The following is a 27,991-nucleotide window of genomic DNA, read 5'->3' as shown; positions in this document are numbered from 1 at the left end:
AATGAACAACCCAGTGTTAGTGTTGAAATTATGACTGTTGTGGATAGTGAGATGCTGTAGTGTTATAAGTAATGATGGCTGCTGATACAATGACACAGGAGGGTGTTATTAAAGATGATGAAAGCTGGTAAGACACATCAGATATTCAAAAAATAAAAGAAGAGCTTTACTCTGTGGAACAAATAAACACATTTCTTGATGAAACAAAAGGGAAGAAAGAAATTCATTGCATCTGTGTATTGGGCTCAAAAAGAATGTAATTATAGCCAGTTATCACAGTAAAAAAATGTGTGGTCTCCGTTGTTTGAGAAATGCTTCAAGTCAAGTCAAGTCAAGAAGCTTTTATTGTCATTTCAACCATATATAACTGTTGCAGTACATAGTGAAATGAGACAACGTTTCTCCAGGATCATGGTGCTACATAAAACAAAGACCGAGCTAAGGACTTGTAAGTAGTCTTAGCCACATAAAGTGCAACTGTGCATCCTGGTGCAAACAGTGCAGGACAAGACAAACAAGACAGACAAGACAGTGCAGGACAAAAGACAGTGTAGACAAAAAGTTACAAGACAATAAACAGTAACAGAAACAGCACCGACCGTCCAGTGTAATACTGTATGTGAATACTGAATGTTCAAACAATATTTTGTGCAGTAACATTAGAATGAACACAGTTTTCTTAGCAGCAGGTCCTTGGGATAATATATAGAACTGTGCAAAAAACACAGCAAATGACTGAAATATTGTATAGTATGTGCAAAATGGCTGAGATATTGGTCAGTTTGTGCAAAACAGCAGAAAAGTGTGCAAAACAGCATGTAAACAGTTTGATGGATTGTAAGCAGCATGTAAACAGTTTGATGTGTCAGTGTGTGTTTTGTGTGGGTCTGTGCAGTCCATACAGATGATGTGTGTGTATGTTGTGCTCAGTACAGTTCAGTTCAGTTATTGAGAAGTCTGATGGCTTGTGGGAAGAAACTATTTCACAGTCTGGTCGTGAGGGCCCGAATGCTTCGGTACCTTTTTCCAGACAGCAGGAGGGTGAAGAGTGTGTGTGTGAGGGGTGTGTGGGGGTCATCCACAATACTGTTGGCTTTGCAGATGCAGCGTGTGGTGTAAGTGTCCATTATAGAGGGAAGAGAGACCCTAATGATCTTCTCTATGGGGTCAGAATTGTTTCGTTATTCTGAATAAATATACTATGATCCACAAATAAATATAAAGAGTTTCACAAATATTTTTTAAATCAACAAATGCACAATAAGCAAACCGTAAATATATGTTACACATTTCACAAAAAGAAAAGAAATTCACAAATAAATAAAATTGGTTTTGCAAATAAAAAAAAATTTATAAATATATATTTAATTGTATTTATTTGTGAATGGCTTCCTGCTCATTTATGGATTGCGTTCTGTGCATTTGTGGATTTGAAACATTTCTAACGTCAAGACATGCACAAGAATCCACAAATAGGTGGACTCCGCCCACCGTCTACTCCAGCCAATCGGACAACGGTCTCGTGGCGCTGACCAATCGTGGCACGGTCTACCTCCAACCAATCACGTTCTGATTTACTCGCTCTGAGGCTGTTCTTCAATGCAGTGTCTAGTTTGCACTCGTTTTTTTTCATCCAGTACGATTCTCTTGTTCTATTTTGTGTGCCCTTTCACATGTATTTACAGTCTCATGATTTTTTTTTTTTTTACTTTGCATTTTTCTCATACTGATGCTTTCACTTGCACGTACATGACTTAGCCCTGTGTGCCATCGTTCTACGTTATATAAAGCATTATGGTTGTGAAGAAATGACATTTTATTCTAATGTATACAAGCTGTATAGAGGAATTATGATACATTGAATGATGAAACCTAAGAGTTATTGTAAGCATAATGCATCCTGCTTCCTTTAGCTTTTACTTTAATAAAGTCACACAGTACATTTTCAATCAGAAAAATGTGAGCAATGTTTACAGGTGTACAGTGTTTACTGATGTTTACAGGTGTACAGTGTTTACTGATGTTTACACGTGTACAGTGAGTTGACACTGAATGCTATTTCACATGAAACTTCTGTTTCTAAATGACCTGCACTTGACCGATTAGTAAGGATAGCATGCATGTTATCTCTATCAGGAGTTTACAATATTTGTCTGAAAAGGTTCATCTCTGTTTCTGGGATTTTTATTTTTAGTATTTCACATACAGTAGATAATGTCATGATTTCGAGTCATGCGATTGCGAGTAAATCAGAACGTGATTGGTTGGAGGTAGACCGTGCCACGATTGGTCAGCGCCACGAGACCGTTGTCCGATTGGCTGGAGTAGACGGTGGGCGGAGTCCACCTATTTGTGGATTCTTGTGCACGTCTTGACGTTAGAAATGTTTCAAATCCACAAATGCACAGAACGCAATCCACAAATGCGTGCAGTGATTCACAAATGCACAGAACACGATTCACAAATGAGCAGGAAGCCATTCACAAATAAATACAATTAAATATATATTTATAAAAATTTTTTATTTGCAAATCCCATTTTATTTATTTGTGAATTTCATTTCTTTTTGTGAAATTTGTAACATATATTTACGGTTTGCTTATTGTGCATTTGTTGATTTAAAAAATATTTGTGAAACTCTTTATATTTATTTGTGGATCATAGTATATTTATTCAGAATAACGAAACAAGTCTGACCCCATACTTCTCCGCTGTCCTTTCTATCCGCTGCAGGGTTTTGTGATCCGAGATCGTACAGTTCCCAAACCAGACAGTGGTGCAGCTGCTCAGGATGCTCTCAATGGTCCCTCTGTAGAACATGGTGAGGATGGGGGGAGGGAGATGTGCCTTTCTCAGCCTTTGTAGGAAGTAGAGAAGCTGCTGGGCTTTTTTGGTGATGCCGCTGGTGTTGAGTGACCAGATGAATGTAGGAGAAAACCGTCTCCAACCTACATTGGCCCAGGCTAGCTCCTGCAATCTGACTATAAGTTTAAACAACAGTTCTAAATAAAAATTCAAAGAAGAAATGATCAGTCAAACTCACGAAGACTGGATTCAGTTGAGGTAGGTTTATTGACAGTCGTATAGACAGCAATCAACCAGCTGGTACCAGGGATACAAGTTTGTCCAGTAGATGAGACTTGCACCGAAGCACTGCTGATTACAGTAAGCTTATATACAGTTCTGACATGCCCCCCTTTTTGCCATACCCCCTCCGTTATCCAATCATAATACCGCTCACGTACACAGTTTCGCCCGCTTAGGAAATTACCATTATTTCCAAATTGGAATGTTTTGCCCGTACATTGGGTCAATATTTTGCCCATGCTTTAGGCCATCTAAATTCCCATTATTTTCCAACCGAGGGGCCCGTCCCCATAGTCCTTGGGCCTACGTCATCAAGCCATGGAGCTTATAAGTTGGTTTTATGTGCTTTTAGACTTATTCCCTTTTCTGGGGTCTTCAACACAACTCAACATAACACACTTGTTCATGGGTATGTATGGATTTTTCTTGTACTCCAGCATTTTTCTCCTCTATATGACTCAAACCTGTTCTTCTACTGTTCAGTCTCTTTGGATATGGTGTGCAGTAGTCATTGGTTTACTTATTAACCCAGTGGCCAGAGTATTGTATATGCTTGCTGAGGCTCTATTTGTGGTGTGTTCTAGCTTCAATCTCCGCATAGGTAGCACACCTTTTTGGATGAAACTGACCTTTCCACACTGTCACCTACTGTTGATCTTCTCACTGAGGTCATTACTCATTATATCCAGGATATGGAGAGTCGTGGTCGACCCAGCGACACATCTGCTGTTAAGGGGGTCGATGTCTCAACACAGACTGCTACAGTTGTTACCAAGTCTACTCGGACTCCTTCAGTCTCATCCACACGCACTCAGGCTACTCAAGCTCCATGGCGTGTTAACAAAAAGACTCAATATCCTCCTCGCTATGCTGTCAAACCATTTTGTATTAAGAAGTGATGAGAAGTCTTAAGAAGTCTTTATGATTTTGCATCTCCCTATTAAAACCCTTCTGCTCGGTTTTGGGCCTTAATATTGTGTGCGCACGTGTCCTTTCTGCCTCTGTGTGTGTGTGTGTGTGTTGGTTTCTGTGTATTCTTAGCCTATAGGGGTGGTTAATCATTTTCTACTTTTGATGGCCTACGCCTAGGACCTGTTAGCTTCTAATGGCCTGTGCACAGTATAACATTTGACTCTTGATGTATGCTTCTTCTCCCCATCTTACCTTTCCCCTAGTCCGTGGTGTATTTTTGCATTATTTTATTAAAAAATTCCCACATGAAGTTCTCCGCTAAATGAACACCAAGAAATTTGTGCTCTTGACGATGTCTACAGATGATCCGTCGATGTTCAGCAGAGTGGTCACTCTGTCCTCTCCTGAAGTCCACAACCGTCTCTTTAGTTTTATCCACATTCAAAGAAAGGTTGTTGGCTCTACACCAGGCAGTTAGTTGTTGCACCTCCTCCCTGTATGCTGACTCGTCGTTCTCGGTCGTGTCATCGCCAAGCTTGATAATATGATTCGATCTGTGCATTGCTGCACAGTTGTGAGTCAGCAAGGTGAACAGCAGTGGACTGAGCACACAGCCCTGAGGGGCTCCAGTGTTCAGTGTGGTGGTGCTGGAGATGCTGTTCCCGATCCGGACTGACTGAGGTCTCCAAGTCAGGAAGTCCAGGATCCAGTTGCAGAGGGAGGTGTTTAGTCCCAGCAGGCTCAGCTTCCCAATCAGGTTATTGGGATCATCAGCTGATGGATGATTGTATTGAATGCTGAACTAAAGTCTATGAACAGCATTCGTACATAAGTGTCTTTATTGTCCAGGTGGGTGAGGGCTAAGTGGAGGGCTGTGGCAATGGCATCGTCTGTGGAGCGGTTTGGAGGGTACGCAAACTGTAGGGTGTCCAGTGAGGGTGGTAGCTGGGTCTTGATGTGCCGCATGACGAGCGTCTTGAAGCACTTCATAACTATGGGTGTGAGTGCAACGGGACGATAGTCATTGAGGCAGGACACTGTAGACTTCTTTGGGACAGGAACAATGGTGGTAGTTTTGAGGCACGTAGGGACAAAGGCGCTGCTCAGGGAAGTGTTGAAGATGTCAGTTAAGACATCCGCTAGCTGTTCTGCACATTCCCTGAGCACCCTGCCAGGAATGTTATCTGGTCCAGCAGCCTTCTGTGGGTTAACTCTGCATAGAGTTCTCCTCACATCGGCCGTGGATAGACAGAGAATCTGGTCGTCGGGGGGAGGGATGCTCTTCCTTGCCGCTACGTTGTTCTGCATCTCAAACCTAGTGTAGAAGTCATTCAGCGCATCTGGGAGGGAGGCGTCGCTATCACAGGCTGGTGAAGCTGTCTTGTAGTTCATGGCAGGGCCACATGCGCCGGGTGTCCCCGCTGTCTTGGAAGTGGCTGTGGATTGTCTGGGCGTGTGCGCGCTTTGCCTCTTTGATGGCTCTGGACAGTTTGGCCCTTGCTGTTCTTAGGGCCGCACTGTCCCCTTTTCTGAATGCTAGGTATCTAATCCTCAGCAGCGCACGCATGTTAGCAGTCATCCACGGCTTCTGGTTGGAGCGTGTGTTGATGGTCTTGGAGACAGTCACGTCATCAATGCACTATGTAACTGGTCACTGTTGACGTGTACTCCTCCAAGTTGACGGAGTCGCCATTGGTTGCAGCCTCCCTGAAGATGTTCCAGTCAGTGCACTCAAAGCAGTCCTGAAGAGCAGAGGTGGCTCCTGCTGGCCAGGTTTTCACCTACTTCAGAACCGGTTTTGAGCGTCTGACGAGTGGTCTGTATGCTGGAATTAGCATAACAGAGATGTGGTCTGAGTAGCCGAGGTGGGGGCGGTGCTCCGCACGGTACGCGCCGGGAATGTTTGTGTAAACAAGATCCAGCATAACAGCATTTAGCTCAGGAGTTATTGACTCGGGAAACTCGAATCTTTGAATATGCGGCCAACTTTACTTAAGTGTTGAGTTTGCTTTGTTTCACAGAACTAATATATGCTGTCCTTTTGTATGATTATGCTTGTTTCATTTTTGCTTGTTTGTTTATCTGCAATCATATTGTTCTTCCCTTCAGCTATGATAAAGACACATTTCTTTCCATTAGTTGCCTGGGTTATGTATGTGTGGGTGGGGCTATCAATACAGGGGTGGTGCCCATTTGGGTAATTTCAAATGTCAACATTTTCTTTCAAACAACAGAGACCCCAACTTTAAGACAGGCCAAAAAAGTAGTGAAGGAAAGACCAACCAGAGGATTACACCTATGTGAAGGTGATGCACCTCCAAGCTCTGAAAGATGTGCCAGAGACTAAGTGGCAGGAGTTGGCAAGACCAGGATCCTAATTTAAAACCAGGTGGAGAATTCTGTACAAATTCCCCATTGACAAGTGATCTGGTGACCTCGAATGGCAGATAATACACAGGATAATACCCACAAACAGATACAGGACACACTTGGATCCAACAATTAAAGACAATTGTCCCTTTTGTCCTTTCTAAGAATCAGTTTCTCATTTGTTTTTAGAATGTAGCAGGTTGACAAACAGTGAGAGGTTTTTGTTTAAACAAAACAAAACAAACAAATTGCTAGAAAAAGTTCTTTAATATTATAAGAAATGCACAAAACTGTATCTTAATTAATAAATTCATAGTCATAATTCTGCCACAAATTCTGTGGAACTGATCAGCTGAAATATTTCGAGCTCCACAGCAGCACCTGAGGCTTTGTTTTAAACAGAAACACAACTGGAAAGCTGCTAAAATGTGATTTCTTTGGCTTTTATCCAGCACTCTGTAGCTCACATCAGTCCAGGACTTGTGCCACTGGATAGTTAATATAAATCTTATTATGAATGTTGTAATGTGGTCTTGTGTAAAGTTTAATCCAGGTTGCTCGTTGTGATCCAAAGCTATCAAGTTCACTGTGCTCTCTCTATATATTATGGTGTTCAATGTTTGGGACCTTTGGTGTTGAAAGATTATTAATATTGTCAGAAAAGCAGGTGTCATGGATAAAATTCAGGCCCAAATGTGTGGAGCTAAAAAACATGATTTATTACGTACAGCACAACACAAAAACCAGGCAACACCTTGGAAAAGAAAAGAAGCCGAAACAGAGACACGAAAACCTATTGTTCCAACAGGTAAACGGTCCAGACAAGATACTGACAAATATATAAGATTATCACAATTGTTAGAATGCTGATTTCTGCAATGTCGCCATTGGTTGCACATTGGGTGCAATGTGAATTGCACATTCCTCTGATGCATGTTGGGAAGCGTTTGCACTACGATGCATTGTGTCATGATGTGAGATTACATACCTAGTATTAATGACCCAGCATAACATAAAGTCTTATAGAATGGAAAAACTGTAAAAATGTTAACTTTTGAAGGTAGTAGTTATCATATGTAAAAAAAAGAGTCTAGTGAGGGAATGACTGCTATAAACATTTTGGGGACATTCCACAACATTACATGTAATAAACAGTTAAACTGTGATGTAGTGTTCTGTGATGAATATGAAATTGCAATTTTGGGAAAAATAGTAAACTTTGGCATTAACAGAAACGCTGCTTCACCACACCACCCGACAGTCAGTATTTTATGAGAACAGCAACACAAGCATAGTTTTATTTATTTATTGCTGTCAACACTTTCATTACAGAATGGGGTTCCTGGGAGGAGACATAACTATTCACAATAAAACTCAGTACAAATGGACCGTCTGCATCGAATCTAAGGAGCCATGGCCTAAGTCTGACATATATATTACAGTAATGCACACAGTCAATATGTTTCCTTAAGTTATTATAAAATTGCAAACTTTGTGTGAAAACATTCAAGATTTTTGTTTCTATCATTTTTCATGCATGTGAATATTTAACATCTCCTATCTGTTCCTGTCTGTTTAGTTCACAGTTGGAGGCTATGAAAAAAAAGTTAAAGAAATCTTTGTACCCATCACCATTATCAGAACAATCTACATCAATGTGAAGTATGGCGAGTGCTCAGAGAGAGACTGCTACAAAAATCCACATTTGTGGTACATGTTTGATCCAAAAGATGATCCATATTTCACAATTCGAGAGAGTGGAGACCACGAGCAAATACATCTGGACTGCAATAGACATTATGAGAAGAAGAAATCAACATGCCCAAACTATGGTATGTCAATTGTGTATGAAGTATTTTTAGTAATATTTTATATACCATGTTTGCTGAATGCAGCAACAAATGATATTCAGCTATCTCATGATTAGATCCCAACTATCTCATGTTTTTGTCATATTATACAGTCCATACAATTCTCATAAAAATTCTCATCAAAATCTCTGTTGTGTTCAGGATAATTTTTAGTTCCTTTATTAAAATGGAATTGTTTTCCATTTGTCATGAAATGGAAACAAGCAATGCATTCAGGTTAATTTTGTTTTTCCTGGTGGTCAGATTTCAGCTTCTCCAGAGGCTTCACTAAACATTTCAGCTGTGAGATATATATTCTCTCCAGCTGGTCCCGAGTCAGCCTCAGAGGGCTTTGTCCAATAAGACCGTTCCTGATGAATCTCTAGCAGAATCTGTCATCGTAAATTTCCCAGCTTGATTTAACTGTAACCTGTTGATTGAGAGAACTTCACAATCAACTTCTCACCTGATCTGGAATTGAAACCCCAAGGACCTTGCAAAGGACTTTTCCATTGTCCATATGAGCAACCTTATTCTTCAGACATTGCCCACATGGCCAAGGTCTCGCCCCTCACCGCATAGGCCATTAGGTGAACTAGGAAAAAGTGGCTAGAAAGGGGCACTACTTTTTAAATGCATTTTTGCATAGACAACATCCTTTTGGACTTTATGTTAAAAGTTCTCCGCAAAACAATCCTGCAGTTTTTTTGTCACGATAAATAAATGTGTATAATTGTGAATTTAAAAACAATAAAATCTTATGCTGCTGATTTTGCTTATAACTTTATAAATTTATTTTCATTTTAGCAACACATGTATCTAAACATTTGAGAGAGGTATTGGTGCATTAAATACTCGTGTGAATGTAGACCATAAAATATGGCAAATTATTAGAAAACTTCAACTTTATGGATTGGCACCAAGCAAAATTAAAAATACACATTGTAATTTTAGCATGTATTATACATCAAAATTTTCAGTAGGCACTCTGTAAACACTAACATAAAGAAGTAGCACACTTTGGCCCAAGTTGTCTGAACTTACTTAAAATGAGAACCAGGATCATTGATTACATCAAGATTTTATATACAGAACTCAAGAAAAGAAGATATGTAAAAGCAAAACATCATCAATCATTGGCTCAAAATCGTCACATGATCATCTTCTGACCAAGCTAATCTGTCCAGGCCAAGGTCTGCTAGAAGGTCTGCTAGAAGATTTACTAAAACATTGTTTATGCCTAATTCCCGACAACTCGTCTCCAGTCCCTACTGCCCTTGTAATAATCTTAAGAAAACAACCTATGACAATGTCAGTCTCTGGTCATGACGCACACTGGGTAAAAGCGTAGTAGGACAAGGCCTTATGAACCTCTTTCGATTAGAAATTTCCACCACACTCTACTGATGGATCCTGGGGCAACAACTTCAGACTCAGAGTATGTCTTGCAGACATGCATCTCCAAACCTTTTTCCTAGAATGCTTAGGTAGGACATGCATGTGTGAAATTCACCTAGTCTAATCATTATACACTGAGTAAAGTCATTGTCTTTCCAACAAATTTGCTGAGCTTTGGCATATATAGCTTGGTCAAAAACTAACACTATATGGTCCAATTCTAGATGATCAGCAATTTAGACACTTTCCCTCAGAATTGTGTTTACTGTTGACATCTCTGTTGGTGAAGCCTCAATAACTTACATTTACAGCATTTGGCAGACGCCCTTATCCAGAGCGATGTACATACAGTAAGTGCTTAAATCTCTAACATTGAATCATTAATGCTGGCTCACTAGTTTACATACTTAAGATACCATGAGTTTAAAACATTTGTTCAAAGTTACAATGAAAAAAGTGTCTGACTTTTGCAGAGTGCCATCACCTTGAAGCACTGTATGGAAACCTGTCCAGCTTGGGATTGTACATTTTTCAGTATCTATGGACTTTAAAAAAACATATGCCAGTTCAGTTTGTGCAGCACACATTCTGTTCAACTTGTATGTGTCTACCTGTAATTAAACACTTTCATGATGAAACAAGTTCTGTGGTCCTTGCTTTTTAGACTGATGGTACTGTTCGATAGGGATGAAAGGGTGTGAATTGAATGAGGAAACTCCCTTCTGTAGTGCTTGTCTGTTTGTTGTTAACACAGGTTGAACTACATAACTTTGCAGCATAATCCCATTTGTGTGGTGAGTAGTTCCTTGCACAACGATCTGATCTCCCCTTCAGCCACAGCTCGCAACCTTGGGGTAACCATGGACAATCAATTATCCTTTTTCTCTCGTGTTGCTCGCTCATGTCGGTTTCTTCTCTACAACATTAGAAGGATTCGGCCATTTTTGTCCACACAGGCTGCTCAGGTACTTGTTCAGTCTCTTGTCATTTCTAGACTGGATTACTGCAATGCATTGTTGGCAGGTCTACCTATGGAAACAATCCGTCCTCTGCAAATGATCCAAAATGCAGCTGCACGGCTTGTCTTCAACCTGCCGAAGTTCTCGCATACCACCCCGCTGCTGCGATCCCTCCACTGGCTTCCGGTAGCTGCACGCATCAGATTCAAAACACTGATGCTGGCCTACAAAGCCAAAAATGGACCAGCTCCCTCTTACCTTAAAGCCCTCATCACTCCTCGCACTGCACCCCGCACCCTCCGATCTACCAGCACTGCTTGACTGGTTCCACCATCTCTCAGGGTAAGAGGCAAGTATACTACAAGACTCTTCTCTGTTCTGGCACCAAGGTGGTGGAATGAACTTCCCCTAGAGGTCCGGACAGCTGAGTCACTGGTTATTTTCAAGCACATTTGAAGACCTACTTATTCAGGAAACACTTCAACTAGCACTTCTTTCCTTATCTTTTGCATTTAAAAAAACAAACAAACAAAAAAAAAACCTTTGACACTTTTTCATTGTAACTGAACAAATGTTTTTAACTCATGGTATCTTAAGTATGTAACCTAGTGAGCCAGCGTTAATGCATTTAATGTTAGAGTACATTATGTTATTATAATGTTATGTACGTCGCTCTGGATAAGGGCGTCTGCCAAATGCTGTAAATGTAGTTCCTCCCCAAAGTCAATATTGTCCCACACAAGTATTGTACCCCTTTGGTATTTTGTCTCTGCCCTCTACTAGTTGAAGTTGGGCAAGGCTACTGTCTAGACTGACAACTGTGTCCCGTGATGGACATGTCATACCAGGATAGTCACATAGAAGCATGTTTAATATAAATGCTGCACTATAAAGTGTCTTTGTGTCTTCTGCAGTATTGATGGAGGCCACCGATATTTGTCTTTTAGGACCGGCTGTTTTACTTGACGTGTTTTCACCATCATTTTGGTTCGTTGACTCTGTTGTTTCTGTACCTGATGGGTGAGGGAGCCTGTCAAACAGCTTATCTGAAGCTCTTGAATTTATCCTGCCTGAATATATTCCCACTGAAATCAACTGAGATAAAATACAACGTGATTAACGTGTCCAGCTTCTACACGTTATAAAATATGATTATTCGTTCATTCATTCATTCATTCATTTTCTAACGCTTATCCGAACTTCTCGGGTCACGGGAAGACTGTGCCTATCTCAGGCGTCATTGGGCATCAAGGCAGGATACACTCTGGACGGAGTGCCAACCCATTGCAGGGCGCACACACACACACACACACACACACACACACACACACACACACACTCTCATTCACTCATGCAACCACACACTATGGACAATTGGAGATGCCAATCAACCTACCATGCATGTCTTTGGACCGGGGGAGGAAACCGGAGTACCCGGAGGAAACCCCCGAGGCACGGGGAGAACATGCAAACTCCACACACACAAGGCGGAGGCGGGAATCGAACTCCCAACCCTGGAGGTGTGAGGCAAACGTGCTAACCACTAAGCCACCGTGCCCCCCAAAATATGATTATGATTATCATTATTATAAATCCAACTTTTGTTAGAAAAAATGTAAAATGTTGCATAAACATTCTTTCCAAAGCTGAGTATTTAAAAGAAACTTGCGGTATTTAAATTACCTGTAGTTTGAAGCATCAAGATCTTCATGCTTTTTCACAAGATTTAAAAAGATCCTTCTTAGCTGCATCAATGTCAGCACCTCTTGGTTTACAATTATTCTATGGCAGATGATCCTCTCACAGAAGATCTTGTAGCTGGCATCGAAGGTTGGTCCATTTCTGAAAAGAAAACACACAAAAAAACCCAGAAAAGATATATTACTTTGTGCCATAACTATTTCACAATGTCTTCTATTTTAAATATAAAATATTATAATTGGTAATAAAACATTACTTGTTCATTTATCTTTCACAAACAACTACACCTTTGATCATATTGAATTACTGTGTCAACAGTTGTGCAGTCAAAACTGTCTTTACAGACAAATATACAGACTATGCAGATGGTCAATGTTTTACCTTTGAAATGTACTACAATTTTTAATTATCATTTGATAATGCAATATAATTACTCACTGTTCTTCTGATGTCCCAGTAACTGTTGCAGTAGACTTTGTCAAGAACCTGGTGTACTGTCTGTAACAGGACTTGTGGTATCACACCTCCAGACTCCATCTTTGTCTTGAATATGCACAAGAATGTTAGTGTCTTCCTTCATCTCAGCAGCTTTCAACAACTGGCCTGTAAATAAAGATTATATAATATTATATATTACGAAACGAGATTGTAAATAAAAAACATTATACCGATGCACACACTTGCATCAATCAAGCATCGCGTTAGTTCTGGCAGGCCACGTCGTCAAGCGTGAATCAGCTGTTATTCAGCTGTCCACGACGCGCACCAATCCGGTTACGACATCCATATTACCCGACCATTTAAATTCCCATTCACAGAGCTGTTTTAGTGCTTTGCTGCTGCTGCGATCTAAACTCATGATCTAAACTGGCTTCACTGCTGCTGCGTTTTAAACGGCGCTTCGCTGATGCCATGATTTAAACTCGGCGACTATTCAGAGTTTAAACCGCAAGCTGTCTCCCTTCGTGTCCGCAATATGGAAATATAAGCGGTAGTGTTTACTACCGGAGCCGAAAGGTCAGTTTGAATAGCCAAGCGTCCCACAGACTGCTCTCTCTGCTCCCTCAGGAAGACGTCTCCGCAGCATCCGATCCCGCACTAGCCGACTGAGAGATAGCTTTTCAACTTACTACAGCAACATGCTCGCTGCAAATATGCCGCCATCTGCTCATCTCATGGTGATGCTTCCCCCACCGCCTCCACCACAGCTGAGTGGATATACAACATGCTTGTTGTACAATAAAAAAAATGCATATGCGCCATCCGCTCAGCTCAGGGGAAGCTTCCCCTACTGCACTATAGCTGAGTGGATATACAATATGCTTGTTGCAAATATGCCGCCATCCGCTCAGCTCAGGGGAAGCTTCCCCTACTGCACTATAGCTGAGTGGATATACAATATGCTTGTTGCAAATATGCCGCCATCCGCTCAGCTCAGGGGAAGCTTCCCCTGCTGCACTATAGCTGAGTGGATATACAACATGCTTGTTGCAAATATGCCGTCATTCGCTCAGCTCAGGGGAAGCTTCCCCTGCTGCACTTAGATGAGTAGATATACAACATGCTTTTTGTACAATAAAAAAATAAAATAAATACGCATTTGCTCAGCCCAGGGTGACGCTTTCCCTGACTAGCCCCGGATGTACTAGAGTCTTCTACAGGGCGCTGCTTCCCCTACTTGTCATCGCTAGCTTGGCTTGCCCACAAGCAACCAGAGTCCTCTACAGGGTGCATGCTTCCCCTACCTGTTCCCACTATAGCATAGTGTATATACTACATGCTCTGCCACAGGGGCGTATCATGCTTCCCCTTCTACGACTCGCACTCGGCTCTACAGACTACAGCAACATGCTCGTTGCAACATGTGCCATTCGCTCAGCCCGGGGTGACCTTCCCCTGATTGTTGATTAGCTGGATGTACTAGCTTCACACTGCAACATCGTTTTCTTCCCTCAGGATGTCGACACCAAGCTTCATGAGAAACCAGAGTTTCCCCAGGACACTCTTTAAATTCCCATTCACAGAGCCGTTCTAACGCTTCGCTGCTGCTGCGATCTAAACTCCCTCCTCCAACCCCAACTCCACCATGCCGGAACCCGTGTTCGCTGTACCAGTTTACGTCATAAATCTCCACATATTTTTCTCTCTCTCTCTCCCTCTCTCTCTAATTATTTAATTATCTATCTATCCATTCATTTATTACTTTCCAAAAACAATTAGTGAAAACGAAACAAAAAGTGAGCTTATCAATACTATGCATGCTTAGTGGTTCTGTTATACGGGGGGTCTATTCTATTTTCTAGTCGCTGCTCTCCCCGTTCTGTCCATGCATGCGCATGGACGGACGCGTGGATTCTTGCCCAGAACAGAACCATACTGCCAACACTAACTGTATGCATATCATCTAATAAATTCCTTTGGTCCTGACAGAAAAGCATTATTGATGAGTAAGCATGTGTTGTACCACTTTCAGGGAAAATTGAAGATGATGAGAGAGAGGCAGAAGAGCAACGTAGACGGGAAGAGGAGCGGCGTAGACAAAAAGAGGCGCAGCGTAGACAGGAAGAGGCGCGGCGTAGACAGGAAGAGGCGCGGCGTAGACAGGAAGAGGAGCGGCGTAGACAGGAAGAGGAGCGGCGTAGACAGGAAGAGGAGCGGCGTAGACAGGAAGAGGAGCGGCGTAGACAGGAAGAGGAGCGGCGTAGACAGGAAGAGGAGGAGCGTAGACGGGAAGAGGCGCGGCGTAGACAAGAAGAGGTGCGGCGTAGACAAGAAGAGGAGCGGCGTAGAGGAGAAAGGGAGCGGTGTAGACGAGAAATGGAGCAGCGCAGACGAGAAGAGGAGCGGCGTAGACGAGAAGAGGAGCGGCGTAGACAAAAAGAGGCGCAAATTGTGGAACAGTTTATAAGAGAATATTTCAATAGACAAAAAGAAGAGGAGCAGAGGCGTCAGGCTCAACTTGAACGTGAACAACAAATTGAGGAACAGATTACAAAGGAAAGTGAGCTTGCAATTAAGAAGCTTTCACAAGCCACAAAGACACTGAAGCAGAAACAGAGGCTGAGAGGCCATGAGCTCCATCACCAAACTCATATAATGCAACAGCCTCTGGAGGCTGAAATTGAAATAGATGAGGTAACAGATTTAAATGATCATTAATAGAAATAAAAAAACAATTCACAGGTCTTGTTCTTAGTTAAATATTATTGTCTAAAATTGTTAATATTATGCATCAGCTGAAGACTGTTACATAATGTTATTATTTTTTAATACAGGTTCCAGAAATAGAGAAGAAATACTCAGAGCTCCTGTGTGAATATCAAATGACTGATGAGGAAGACTCAGAGGAGACATTAGAAGACAGGATGAAAACCCTGCAAAATGAGTTAATGGTGGAGTACTGTAAGAAACACGACCTGTCCAGTAGCTGCGTGTTTTCTTTCGACACTGCAGTTGGTTATGAGACTTTGCCTCTACGTGATAGACTGACAGTGCTTGAGACAGTACTGCAGTTAGTTTTTGAGGAGGATGAAAACGACCACACACATAAACATGATCGGGATTTCCTCTTGGATGTGCTCGAACTGTTGCAAGACGATCATCCATCACTCGCGTTTAATCTTTTACAGAACGTTCTTCAAACTGATATGCAACTTTCTACACAGAGTAAAGAAATTCTGTGTCAGATTGCGTTCAACAACTCATGGAAACTGGCAGAAATAACAGCTTTCATGCGTTATGTTGTCAGGATAGACAAAGACCAAGTGCAGGCAATACTTCACATTGCACAGACCTACAAGTTGGAGTACGGGAATGTCCTCAATGCTTTAGATAAATCTGATCCCCTCAGATGGCTGAAAGGGTATGTTGTCACAGAGAGACACAAAAATGCTGATACTATTATTAGTGAAATGCGCAACTCAAACTACCCTGAGAATGTCCTGACAATACTAGAGGATGTTCTGGTATATCTGGAAACAGAGCTTCCAAAATACAAAAGAACTCCTCTCCATAAAAATGACATTCAGAGTGTAAAGAAAATGGTTAAAGAACTGGATTTTACCAACCCAGACAGACAAGTTCTCAAAAGTGTTCTAGTGCAAATGTCACTCGCAGTAAAAATGTGCTCTGCTGTCACTATTCAAAAGGGTAAAGAGGAAAAAGTCATTGATGGATATCTTCCCAGATTAACTCAAATTGCAGCCCTGGTGGTTTTCCTGCTTCCAAAATCAAAATCCAACACAGGTTGTCTTCTTGAAATTGGGACAGGTGAAGGGAAATCTTGTATATTAGCCATGCTTGCTGTGATCCATGCCATGCGTGGTGTGAAGGTGGACATTGTGACCAGCTCTCCGGTACTCGCCCGTCGTGACTTAGAGGAATGGAGCAAACTTTACAAGATGTTCGACATAACGTCATCTGCTGTTCCTCCAGTGCTGAATGATGTCTCATCTGAAGAACAAGAAGAACTAACTCAGGAAGCATACAAACAAGATGTAGTGTATAGTACTGTTGGAACATTTGCAGCAGATACACTGAAACAAGAGTTTGAGAAGAAAACAACTCGAGGAGACAGGAGGTTTGAGATGGTCCTTGTGGATGAGGTTGACTACATGACCTTGGATAATGGAGTTCAAATAACATTTCTATCCCATGAGTCCAGTGGACTCCAACATTTGGAACAAGTCCTAGCAAGCATCTGGGCCATAATATCTGCATGTCGACCAATTGCGGTAGAAGAAAATGGAGAGACAATGTGGGCAACAAGAGTCCAGAATTTTCACACAGCTGCCCTGATAGCAATTATTGGTTCAGATAAAAATGATAAATTTTCACCACTGGAAATTCTGTTGCCAGGCATTGAATTAGGCTTTTACTCAGAGGAAGATTTTGAAAATTTGAAGGAATCTATTAATGCAGAAGGAGAAAAGGAACATGGAGCTATTGAAAATGAGGCATGGAAGACCATCATGGCCAAAACAGGAATAGAGCAACAGTATGATTTGCTCAATGTTCTTGAGATGGGGATGGAGGACAAGGTGGCATTTACCTGTTATATTTATCAGCCGGAAACAAGAAAAGTGACTCAGTTTGGAGAGCAAAAGTTAAAAACTGACCAAAACATCAACATGCTGCTATTTGAGAATGGAAAAGCTTGTGAGATGCTGTCTGAAAACTTGCTAATTGAAGCCACTGTTAGCCAGTTAAAATCCAAAATTAAATACTCTCAACAATGTAGTTCAGAAGAAGATAAAGAATCGCTTGTAATCCCTTCTTTCTTAGAGAAATACCTGGAAAACCAGCTGCCACTGTTTGTTGAGAATGCACTGAAGGCCATTCAGATGACCAAAGGCAGAGAGTACATGATTGAGAGATCTCTAAAAGCTCAGGGATTAGATGTTGATGAAGATGATCAACACTTGTACCATGCAATAATCCCAGTGGACTTTCAGGCTAGTGGAATGCTGGAGAAAAGAAAGCGATGGGGTGATGGACTACAACAATTTCTGGAGATGAAGCATCAACTAACTTTATCTCCATTATCAAATGTGACAAACTACATGTCAAATTCAAATTTCTTTAAAAGATATCTCATGGGGAAAGGGATATTTGGTGTTTCTGGAACACTAGGTGGAGATGCAGACAAGGGTTTCCTGGCAAGACATTACAAAACGGATAGCTATGTCATACCACCTCATCAACGTCAGAAGGTTACTGAGCTGCCTGCAGTACAAGTGGGGGGAGGTACTGACCAGTGGATCCAAACTATTTGTGCCACAGTCTCAAAAGTCTCTAAACGAGGACAGGTGGTGTTAGTGGTGTGTGAGGACGTCAACACTGCAAATGCGCTTAATGACAAAATTGCAGCAGAAACTAAACATTCAGTTACCATGTACACGATGAGCGAGTGCCACAACATTGAGAACCAGGAGTTCGGCAAGGGACGGATCATTATTACCACTAACCTTGGAGGACGTGGGACAGACATTAAGGTCACAGAGGAGGTTAATCGCTGCGGTGGTCTCTTTGTGCTACTCACATACTTCACCAATAACCGAAGAGTCGAGAAACAAGTGTTTGGACGAACAGGTCGAAAAGGCACCCCAGGGATGGTCCAGGTAATACTGAACCATGATCGTCTGGCCATGGCCTACCGAGGCCATTCTATTGAAGTCATGAGGGAACTGAGAGAAGAATATGAAGTTAATCGAATAAAAGACATGGAGAAGGAGAAACTAGCTGAAATTGAAATGAAGGAAGAGCTGTTCTCTACATTTTGTCAGTTCCTTAGTTACTTTGACAAGCATTATAGTACAATAGAGAAGATAGACCTCTTTGAAGTGAAAATAAAACATGCCCATGGTTATTTTAAATCTTTTCACCGTAAGATGGACTATCACCCAGCACTGAATGCTTTGAAGGAATCATGGGGTATATGGCTGATACTTCATACAGACCAGATTAACATACACAGTGACCTCACACACCTGAAAGAAGACCTAATCCAGAACTTGCATGACACAAGTAACAAACTTTTACAAGGTCACAGTGAAAACTTTTATGACCACATACAGCAGGCTTTAGGAAGAACTGCCTTGCACCATCAAAACAAAAATAAATGTGACTATGGAGCAAAAACTTACTGGAAAAAAGCCTCTGACTCAGACAACTACTACAGAGCTGTTGCACTGTATAATCAGGCCTACATTACCATTAACTTGGCCAAAGAGGGCTACAAAAGTGAGGCACGTTCCTTACTCAATGAGGCAGAGAAAACCTTAGATGTTTACATATCTGAAACAACCAGAACATTGAGCTTCTGTTCTTTGTCTGTTACTCGAGATTTTGAACCACACCACAGTGGCAGCTGTAACTTACAAATACAAATGCAGGCAAGGATGAACATATTTAATTCATGGAAACAAAATATCAAAAAAATACTTGACATGCTTGGATCAGGCAGTGGAGACTTCAAAACTGTGGACTTGACTCTTTATAGTTTATCAAATGAGGAGGATTTTGTGTCTTCTAGTGAACTCGGCCTCTTTCGTAATTATGGCCTTGCAGTTGTGTTTGAGGTGAAACAAAAGCCCAAATTCTCATTTGATGCCCTGATTTGTTGTTTTCTTGGTGTGCTTCAGGTTGTAGCAGGAGTTCTGGTGTGCACTCTGTCAGCTGGTTCCATGTCCTCATTTGGTCTTGGCTTGATCTCAGAAGGTGTGTCTGATATGATCAGTGGAGTCATGGGTATGATAAATGGCACATTTGATTGGGCATCATGGGCAATATCTAAAGCAATAAGTATAGGAATCTCTTTGGCCTGTGGGGGATTCAGTGTTCTCAAAAGATCATTCTCTGCTGTGAAAAATGCTGCAGGTAATATTCTCAATGGCACCAAATCCCTGAAAAGTGTTGCATGTAATGCCCTGAAATCAGGTAAAAACATGTTTGTTTCAGCATGTAAATCCACCAAATCAATGGTGTCATCAATAGCTATGAAAAATCTCTCTTGGACTGCAGTCAAACCAATTTTGAAACATTCCTGTAAATATGCTGTTCAGGAATTGGCAATTCAAGGAGTCAACATTGCTTTGAACACATGCATTGATGCTACAGTCCAAAAGACTTTCCAACAAGGATTTCAAAATACTTTTAAAAAATCTGTATGTTCAACATTACACCAAAATAAAGAGTTTATTCGAGCACTCTCAGATTTCATCAGCTCAAGAATTCCAAAGGCTGCCTTGCAGAAAGAATCTGGTTCTTACAGGATTAGCAAATCCCTAGAGAAGGAAATGATGGACCACACGGTTTACAATACAAACCTTGTCATGAATGATCTCATTGTAAACTGTAAACAGATACATCATGTGATTAACATACTCTCACAGGTATGGGACAAATCAGCAGAGTATGTTGCACACCGACCTTATACCTGCATCAAGAGTCTTCTGAGTGCTGCAAGCATGTCCACTACCATTTATGAAATGTACTCCTCCATTCCTACTAAACAGACCATTGACTGTAATTTTGTTCCTGCATTTTTGAAGTCTATGCAAAAGGAAGCTTTATTTGAGACATATGACCATGATGGAAGGGACAAACTGGCAGATGTGGAACGGCTTAAAGATGATCTTATTGACTTAATTTCAGAAGTTCTTTCCCAAACAATGGTGGAGAGATTTTCTGGGTCTGCCACCTCCTTGTTTACAAAAACATTTACTCAACGACTAAATTCTGTTACTGGAAAAGTAGTTGGTAATTTTCTGGGGAGGCATGAAACCCAAAGTTTCTTTGTCAATCAGCAGCATCATCATGATCTGAAATCTGCCACTAAATGCAAGGAAAGACCTTTGTCTGAGGAAGAAATAAATGAGCTCAAGCACTATGCTAATACTGTAACTGATGAACAAAAGCCAGCAACAGCTTTAGAAGTTCATGTACTCACAAAGAGTAACTTGCTGGATGGAAAAGGTATTTGTCTTACTGTCATAGATGATCAAGGAAAAATTCTCACAGAGGAGACTTACCCAGGAACTGACCCAGCAGCTGGTACTATTAAACTTGTGCTAACAAAAACACCTCAAACTTCTCCAGGGTGAGCTCAAACTTTACTGAAGAGAAAACACTACAGAAGAGCTATTTTCTTATTTGGTGTGCTTATAGGCATAATGTTTTTTTGTGCCTTACAGAACAAGAGGAATGTGGAGTAAACTGACTCAATGGGCCATGGGTAAAGACACACCTGTCAGTGGACACATTGATATTATACGACCTGACGGCTCTCGGGAAAAGGTGAACTCCACAAATCAGAACTGTCTGTTTCATGCTGTCATCCAAGCAACAACTAAAGACCCAAATGATGTTGTACAACAAAAAGCCATAGAACTCAGGAGCAAAGTCAGTCAGGAGGTAAGAGATTATAACATAACAGTACTATTACAGAAATAATAGTGTATATCTCCTATTGGTGCATACTGTATCCCCTCTGCCTGACTTAGGACAGGGAGCCTCCGGGCTGCAGGTGACTACCCCCTCCCTTGTGGGAGAGGAAATCTGTCATGGTTATCTGTGCCCCCAGCTCTTAAACCACCAGAAAACAGAACAGCTACAGTTTCAGATACTGAGTGATCTGTATGTTGGTAGCCTTTATTTGCTAGAGCCACTGAAGTCAGTAGTGATTGAAACAGAGGTGAAAGGTGTACCCCAGTAGGCAGTACAAGAGCTTGAGGACCACACACTTGATGATCAGACATGTTTCCGTTTCATGCTAGACTTACTCTCCTTAAATGACAGCTTCTGGTTGGTATGCAGCACAGACTGTTCTTTTTTCTGTTTTGGGTCTTGTGCAGGCCTCAATCATTTTTTTTTAATGTTATATTTGAGTCAGTGGAATCTTGGAAATGCCCCATGGATTAAATTCAGTGTTTAGTAAAAGTGGTCGAGTTTAACAATGAATAGTATTTGATTCACTGTGTTTTTTAAAGTCCATAAAAAACTGTATTATAAACAAAAAAGTTTATCATATACTGTGTCACTTGAAAGTTTGCGAACCCTTTAAAATGTCTATATTTTTGAATGAATGTGACCTAAAACATCATCAGATTTTCACACAAGTCCCAAAAGTAACAAAGTGAACACAATCAAACAAATGAGCCAACAATATTATAGTTCTTCCTTACTAAGAAATTATTGATAAAAATGATCCAACATTACAGATCTGTGACTGGCAGAAGTTTGTGAACATTTATTTCAGTATCTGTTGTGACTCCTTGTACAGACAGTGTAGAAGAACTTTATTCTGTTCCTCAGTACAGAAGAGCTTCAACACTGGGATTTTACTGGGTGTCCTCACATGAACTGACTGCTTCAGGTCCTTCTACAACATTTCTGTTGGATTAAAGTCAGGACATTGACTTGGTCATTCTAAAGCATTATCTTTGTTCCTCTTTAATCATTTTTGGTGCACAGACTTGGTTCTTGTGCTTGTTGTCTTGGTGTATCACCAAAGCGTGTTACATTTCAATTACCCCGGAAATGAGGTAAAATATATTTGCACATTGGGCGGGATTAGAAATATCTCAGTGGTATCCAAGGGCCTTTTTACACCTGGTCACTTCATGTGTTTTCTCTGATCCGATAGCTATCTGATTTGTTAAAACTGTTCCATTTACATTAGGCCACATAAATGCGCCTTGGCGAATCGGATATCAATCCGATATTTCTAATCCCGCCAATGTGCAAATATATTTTACCTCATTTCCGGGGTAATTGAAATGTAACATGCTTTGGTGTATGCGGTTGCTACAAAAAACAGCATTTACTGTTTGCTGCATTTTCGCTGGCAGCAGCAGTGCATTTTAAGACCAAACGAGACACCTGGGTGAAAGATCGGAGCCAGCACTGATAGGAAAACATATTTGTTTCTGGCGCGATGCACGACTCGCGAGTCACCTGCGAGTGACGTACTTCCATTTGGGAGGAGTAAAGCGCTGACATATGTGGCTTGAACAACCACATTCATTTACACCTATCCAGTTTCATCTGAAATGCGTCCCAGACCACCTCCTGAAGTGGTTTGAGCGATCGGATTTATATCCGTCTCGAAACTGTTTCGGAGGGCATTTAGACCTGGTCTTTTTATGATCGGATAGCTATCGGATCACAGAAAATGCAAGAAGTGATCAGGTGTAAAAACCCCCAAAAACATTCAATTTAATTCAAATATAATATTACGCAAATATTATATTATGCACTATATCCTGCACCACTGTATCCTCCACCACTGTTGCTTCCTCTCTCTCTACACTCTCTCCATCAGAGAAATATGCCGCGAAGCTCTCCCGCGGAGTGAAGAAGAGGTGGAGGTAGCAATTTCTCAGACAGTTGAAGTGTCCAATGGATTTAAAAGATTTGCGCTCAAGCTATTTTCAAGACTTTAGATTGGTTAATAACTTGTAAAAATAACAGACCCATGTGGGGACTGACCAATAGCATTGATATGTGAAAAAATATGAAATTTGGACCTACGAGGTTTCCGCCCGACCGCGACGATATGCTGGAATTCAGTGTTTTCCTTTCTCTAAAAATAATGCTTCTCATTTTAAACAAAAAGTTTTATTTTGTTTTCATTACTCCACAAATTATTTTTCCTCTGTCTTGTCCACATGATCTTTAGTAAACTTCATGGGCAGCAATGTTCTTTTTGGAGAGTGGTGACTTTCTCCTTGTGACTCTGCACACTGAGGATGTTCAGTGTTCACCTGATTGCAGACTCATGAACATTAACAAAGTAAAAAAGGCTTTTAGTTGCTTAGAAGTTCCCCTATATTCCTTTCTGACCCATCAGACTGTTACATGTCTTACTTTTGGAGTGATCTTTGTTAGTTAAACACCTCTGGGGACGTACCAATGGTCTTAAACTCTTTTTACCAATGGTCTTTCACAAAGTTATTGTTTTGGATTTATTGTATTGTTTATCATTTATTTTAAACAATGTCCATGGAGTAACGGTTCTTCTAATAGCCAGTGAAGTGTATGAGAGTCCTCCGAAATCTTCATTGTTTTTACAATGATCCCCTTCCACAAAGATACGTCATGAACATCAGACTTTAATATATCTCTGTTTTTTAAATAAAACAGGACCCTCATGGAGACCTGATTGTCGTCTCTTTTACTGAAATCAGATGGACTTGAATTTGACCTTGAAATTAAATACTGTCACGCCCCCGGATACGGTGGGAAGGAGACAGACCCGTAGGCAGGATAGCTTCAAATGAAAGGGGTTTAATACAGTAGGGAAACAAACAGACATCCACACGACACGGGGAACTAACGGAAATTACACTAATAAATCCGCGCTGCCATTGGCAACGCGGCTCACATATATACACACACAGACAATCACAGGATGGGAAACAGGTGAGGAGACAGGGAGGAGCGGACGAAGGCGTGGCAGACACGTGACAATAATAAAAACATTCGCACGTGTCCAAAGGTCCGCGCTGATCCCTGACAGAACCCCCCCTTAAGGCGCGGCTCCCGAAGCGCCAAAACCCGACAAGGTCCAGGAGGGGGGGCGAGGCCCACGGTGATTGGCAGGTGAGGGGAGCAAGGACGACGGCGAGGCCAGTGGGGGGAGCAAGGACCACGGCAAGGTAGGCGAGGGGAGCCAAGGCACACGGCGAGGTAGGTGGGGGGAGCAGGGCACACGGCGGCGCAGCCAAAGAGGGCCGAGCGACGTCCACAGCCGAGCTGAAGGGCCGAAGCGACGTCCGCATCCGAGCTGAAGGGCCGAGCGAAGTCCACAGCCGAGCTGTAGGGCCGAGTGACGTCCACCGCCGAACTGAGGTGCCGAGCAACATCCCCCGACGCACCGCGGCCAAACCCCCGCCTCGGCGACCAGAGAAAAGGGGCGGGAGGGCGGGAAGGATCCTCCGCCTCGGGCCCGCAGCACCCCCCGCGGAAAGAGTGAAGCGACGTCCTCCTCGGGATCTGTACCGGAAACGGAGCGGCGTCCTTCACCGGAAACGTGCGGGGCGATGCCGCGGGGCACCAAAAAAAAAGGGGGCCAACCAGGATGACGACATCCTCCACGAACGTGGTGAGGATGTCACTGGACTCAGGCCCGGAAGGACTGACGGGACAGTCCAGGGGGGAAGGATCCTCCTCCTCGGACCTGCAGCACCCCCCGCGGAAATAGTGAAGCGACGTCCTCCTCGGGATCTGTACCGGAAACGGAGCGGCGTCCTTCACCGGAACATGCGGGGCGATGCCGCAGGGCGCCAAACAAAAGAAAAAAGGGGGGCCAACCAGGATCACGACATCCTCCGCGAACATGGTGAAGCGACGTCCTCCTCGGGATCTGTACCGGAAACGGAGCGGCGTCCCTCACCGGAGAAATGCGGAGCGATGTCTCTGGACTCAGTGCCGGAAGAACTGACAGAGCAGTCCCAGGGGGAAGTGACGCGACGTCCTCCTCGGGAAAAACCGGAAACGGAGCGGCGTCCTTCCCCGGAGAAAAAAAGGCAAAAAGGAAAAAAAAAGGCCGGCCCGAGCTGGAAGCTATCCTGCTGGGTCTGCTGGATCTTACGGCGGATTCATTCTGTCACGCCCCCGGATACGGTGGGAAGGAGACAGACCCGTAGGCAGGATAGCTTCAACTGAAAGGGGTTTAATACAGTAGGGAAACAAACAGACATCCACACGACACGGGGAACTAACGGAAATTACACTAATGAATCCGCGCTGCCGTTGGCAACGCGGCTCACATATATACACACACAGACAATCACAGGATGGGAAACAGGTGAGGAGACAGGGAGGAGCGGACGAAGGCGTGGCAGACACGTGACAATAATAAAAACATTCGCACGTGTCCAAAGGTCCGCGCTGATCCCTGACAAATACTAAACCTAGAGGTTCGCATATGTTTTCCCCTCACAGATATATAATATTGGAACATTTTCCTGAATAAAAAATTACCAAGTATAATATATTTATTTGATCTGTTTGATTGTGTTTACTTTGTGTTTAATATTAGGACCTATTGGTCTGATGGCATTTTCGGTCACATTTATGCAGAAATATAGAAATTTCTAAAGGTTTCACAAACTTTCAAGCGACACTTTGTATAATAATATTAAATAACACTTAATATTTTATAAATGTTTGTTTTTAATAGTGAATTGCTTTATTGAAACTGCCTACATTTGGAGGCATCTCTGCTTTATTTGCATGTGCAACTTTAGCACTGTTGTGTATGTGTGAAGATTCTAGCCAAACCATACAAATACCATAAGGCTGTGAAGATTCAGAATATGTTCAACAGAACAAACAGCTCCAATAAATTTAAAATTGAAGCTGGATTAAGGGAAGGAGACCAGGAGAAGTTTGAAAGGTTTACCAAAGACAAGACTCCAGAGGACATTATTAATGCTTACCACTTGGGAAAAGTGGCAGAATATGAGAGGTAAAAGATTGATTTATAAATGCGTTAGACTTTAACATTAATAACATTGTTCTTGAGGCAGCCTGCTGGATTATGGTACAAAAAAAACTTACAGGAAAAGAATAACAGCGATAAATATTGTGCTTTTTTATATCATCACGCAGCCTTTTGGACATGGACAAACCCACTCCAGGAGTCGTCGAAGCAGACCACATTCCACCAAAGAGTAGTTTAAATAAACTTATAAGAAATCCAGAAATGGTGAAATCATTCGAAGCATGAGAGAGGACCAGAATGGAAGAAAGCAGCTCTGCATGAACACGCTCTACTCGGATCATCGACGTGCCCTGACCAGCGGCAACAGTTCTGAATACAGAGCATGCAGGTGTCAACACTTCCTGAACCATCCTGAACATTTCTCTAGTAAAATGTGAGATCCTAACATTAACTACCATGTTTTACATTTATGTTCCCCAGAGATTTGCTGACAAACACCTTAGCAAGTGGAGACATGGAGAAAGTGCTGATGCAGTCATTCATACTGACTCATCCGAGATGTTCAGAGTACATCCGGAATAGTCTCGGTAACTCTAAGTTTTGTTACCTAAACCTGCTAGCTTAGTGTTTCTGATATTGACATTTTAACTCCACCTTGATCTCTGGTGCCAAATCTGATTTTTTTACACAGTGTCTTTGCTGAAATGTCTAAATTTTTGTTCAATTAAATTTAGAGGAAAATTTTAAGTGTCTTAATTTATATTTAGTAAATGTTAAAATACAAAATGCTAATGGCATGAGAACATTAAGATTAAACATGTACACCAATGGTTTAGTATATTTTAAATTCCAGTTTACCGTCAATCTACAATTTAGTCAACAGTATATAATTCAATCTAAAGTTCTACTGCACTGACCCAAACTCAGTTATTCTCATGTTCTGATCTTATTGCAGGAATAAAACATAACTTTGAATCCAAGAATTCTGGACTTTCAGAGGCTGACTGTCACAAATATTACAAGGACGGTTTTGACAAACTTGTACGTGAATACAGCAGTAAGAAGCTGATCGACCAAAACCAAACAGATCGCCTGATGCAGTGGGTGAAAAAAGAGAGATATTTTGACACATCTGCAGTGGAGTATAAAGAAATTAAAGGAGCTATAAAAGATAAAGCTGTAAACAGAAGAAACACAGACCACATGAGGCCAAATTATCAGCGTCGTGAGCTGTAATGTTCACGTCAGTGTTAAGATCAGTGTTTGACTGAAAAAGAAACAAACTTAAAGGAAAAAATCTCTCATGTAGTGACAATAATGTTAACTTTTTTCTTTCTTAAATATTTTATTCTTGCATAAATGTTAATATAGAAAACATTCTACAAGCTTTAAAAAGATGATTTTTTTTTGTATCATGAAGCATCATGAAGTCATTCCCAGTGTCATGAATCAATACTCTGTTTTAATGTATAACAATCTGAGTGTTAGAAATGTCTCTCAATTTATGATAATAAACTTGCCATGTGTGTGATTAGAGTCCAAGTTTCTGTGTCCTCCTTTATTTCTTTATTTTAGTAGATTTACAACGTGTCCTAGTTTTGAAGGAACCTCGTCCATGTCCTTAATGAAACCGAGGTCAAGTGCCATCCGCTTGTCACACTACTGCTAAGTGCACACTGAGTATAGAAAGACTCTGAGGTTAACCCATTCAACAGAGCAGGTCATCTGGATGTAGGCAGGAAGCCTGGATTTGTCCCTCCACTGTA

General features: G+C 41.7%; 1 protein-coding gene across 3 annotated transcripts in view; it reads left to right on the top strand.

Moving 5' to 3' along the window:
• Positions 1-27,200, top strand: part of LOC132849138 (uncharacterized) — a 29,977-nt gene extending 2,777 nt beyond the window's left edge. Inside the window, exons 2-10 of one of the 3 annotated variants that reach the window (XM_060875351.1) lie at positions 7,702-7,810; positions 7,949-8,201; positions 14,751-15,412; positions 15,553-20,876; positions 20,971-21,190; positions 26,050-26,249; positions 26,393-26,613; positions 26,706-26,812; positions 27,181-27,199. In XM_060875351.1, the coding sequence (XP_060731334.1) occupies positions 7,703-7,810; positions 7,949-8,201; positions 14,751-15,412; positions 15,553-20,876; positions 20,971-21,190; positions 26,050-26,249; positions 26,393-26,510 (6,885 nt within the window). In that variant the 5' untranslated portion in view covers position 7,702 and the 3' untranslated portion in view covers positions 26,511-26,613; positions 26,706-26,812; positions 27,181-27,199. Of the gene's footprint in view, positions 1-7,701; positions 7,811-7,948; positions 8,202-12,750; positions 12,883-14,750; positions 15,413-15,552; positions 20,877-20,970; positions 21,191-26,049; positions 26,250-26,392; positions 26,614-26,705; positions 26,813-27,180 lie in introns of those variants that run through there. The other 2 variants (XM_060875353.1, XM_060875354.1) reach the window with 2 other exon arrangements.
• The last annotated feature ends 791 nt before the right edge of the window (positions 27,201-27,991 follow it).

This window comes from Tachysurus vachellii, chromosome 7 (genome assembly GCF_030014155.1).
Source record: "Tachysurus vachellii isolate PV-2020 chromosome 7, HZAU_Pvac_v1, whole genome shotgun sequence".
Lineage (NCBI taxonomy): Eukaryota > Metazoa > Chordata > Actinopteri > Siluriformes > Bagridae > Tachysurus > Tachysurus vachellii.
Note: the sequence above shows the minus strand (reverse complement) of the source record. Positions and strands in the feature narration are given on the sequence as shown.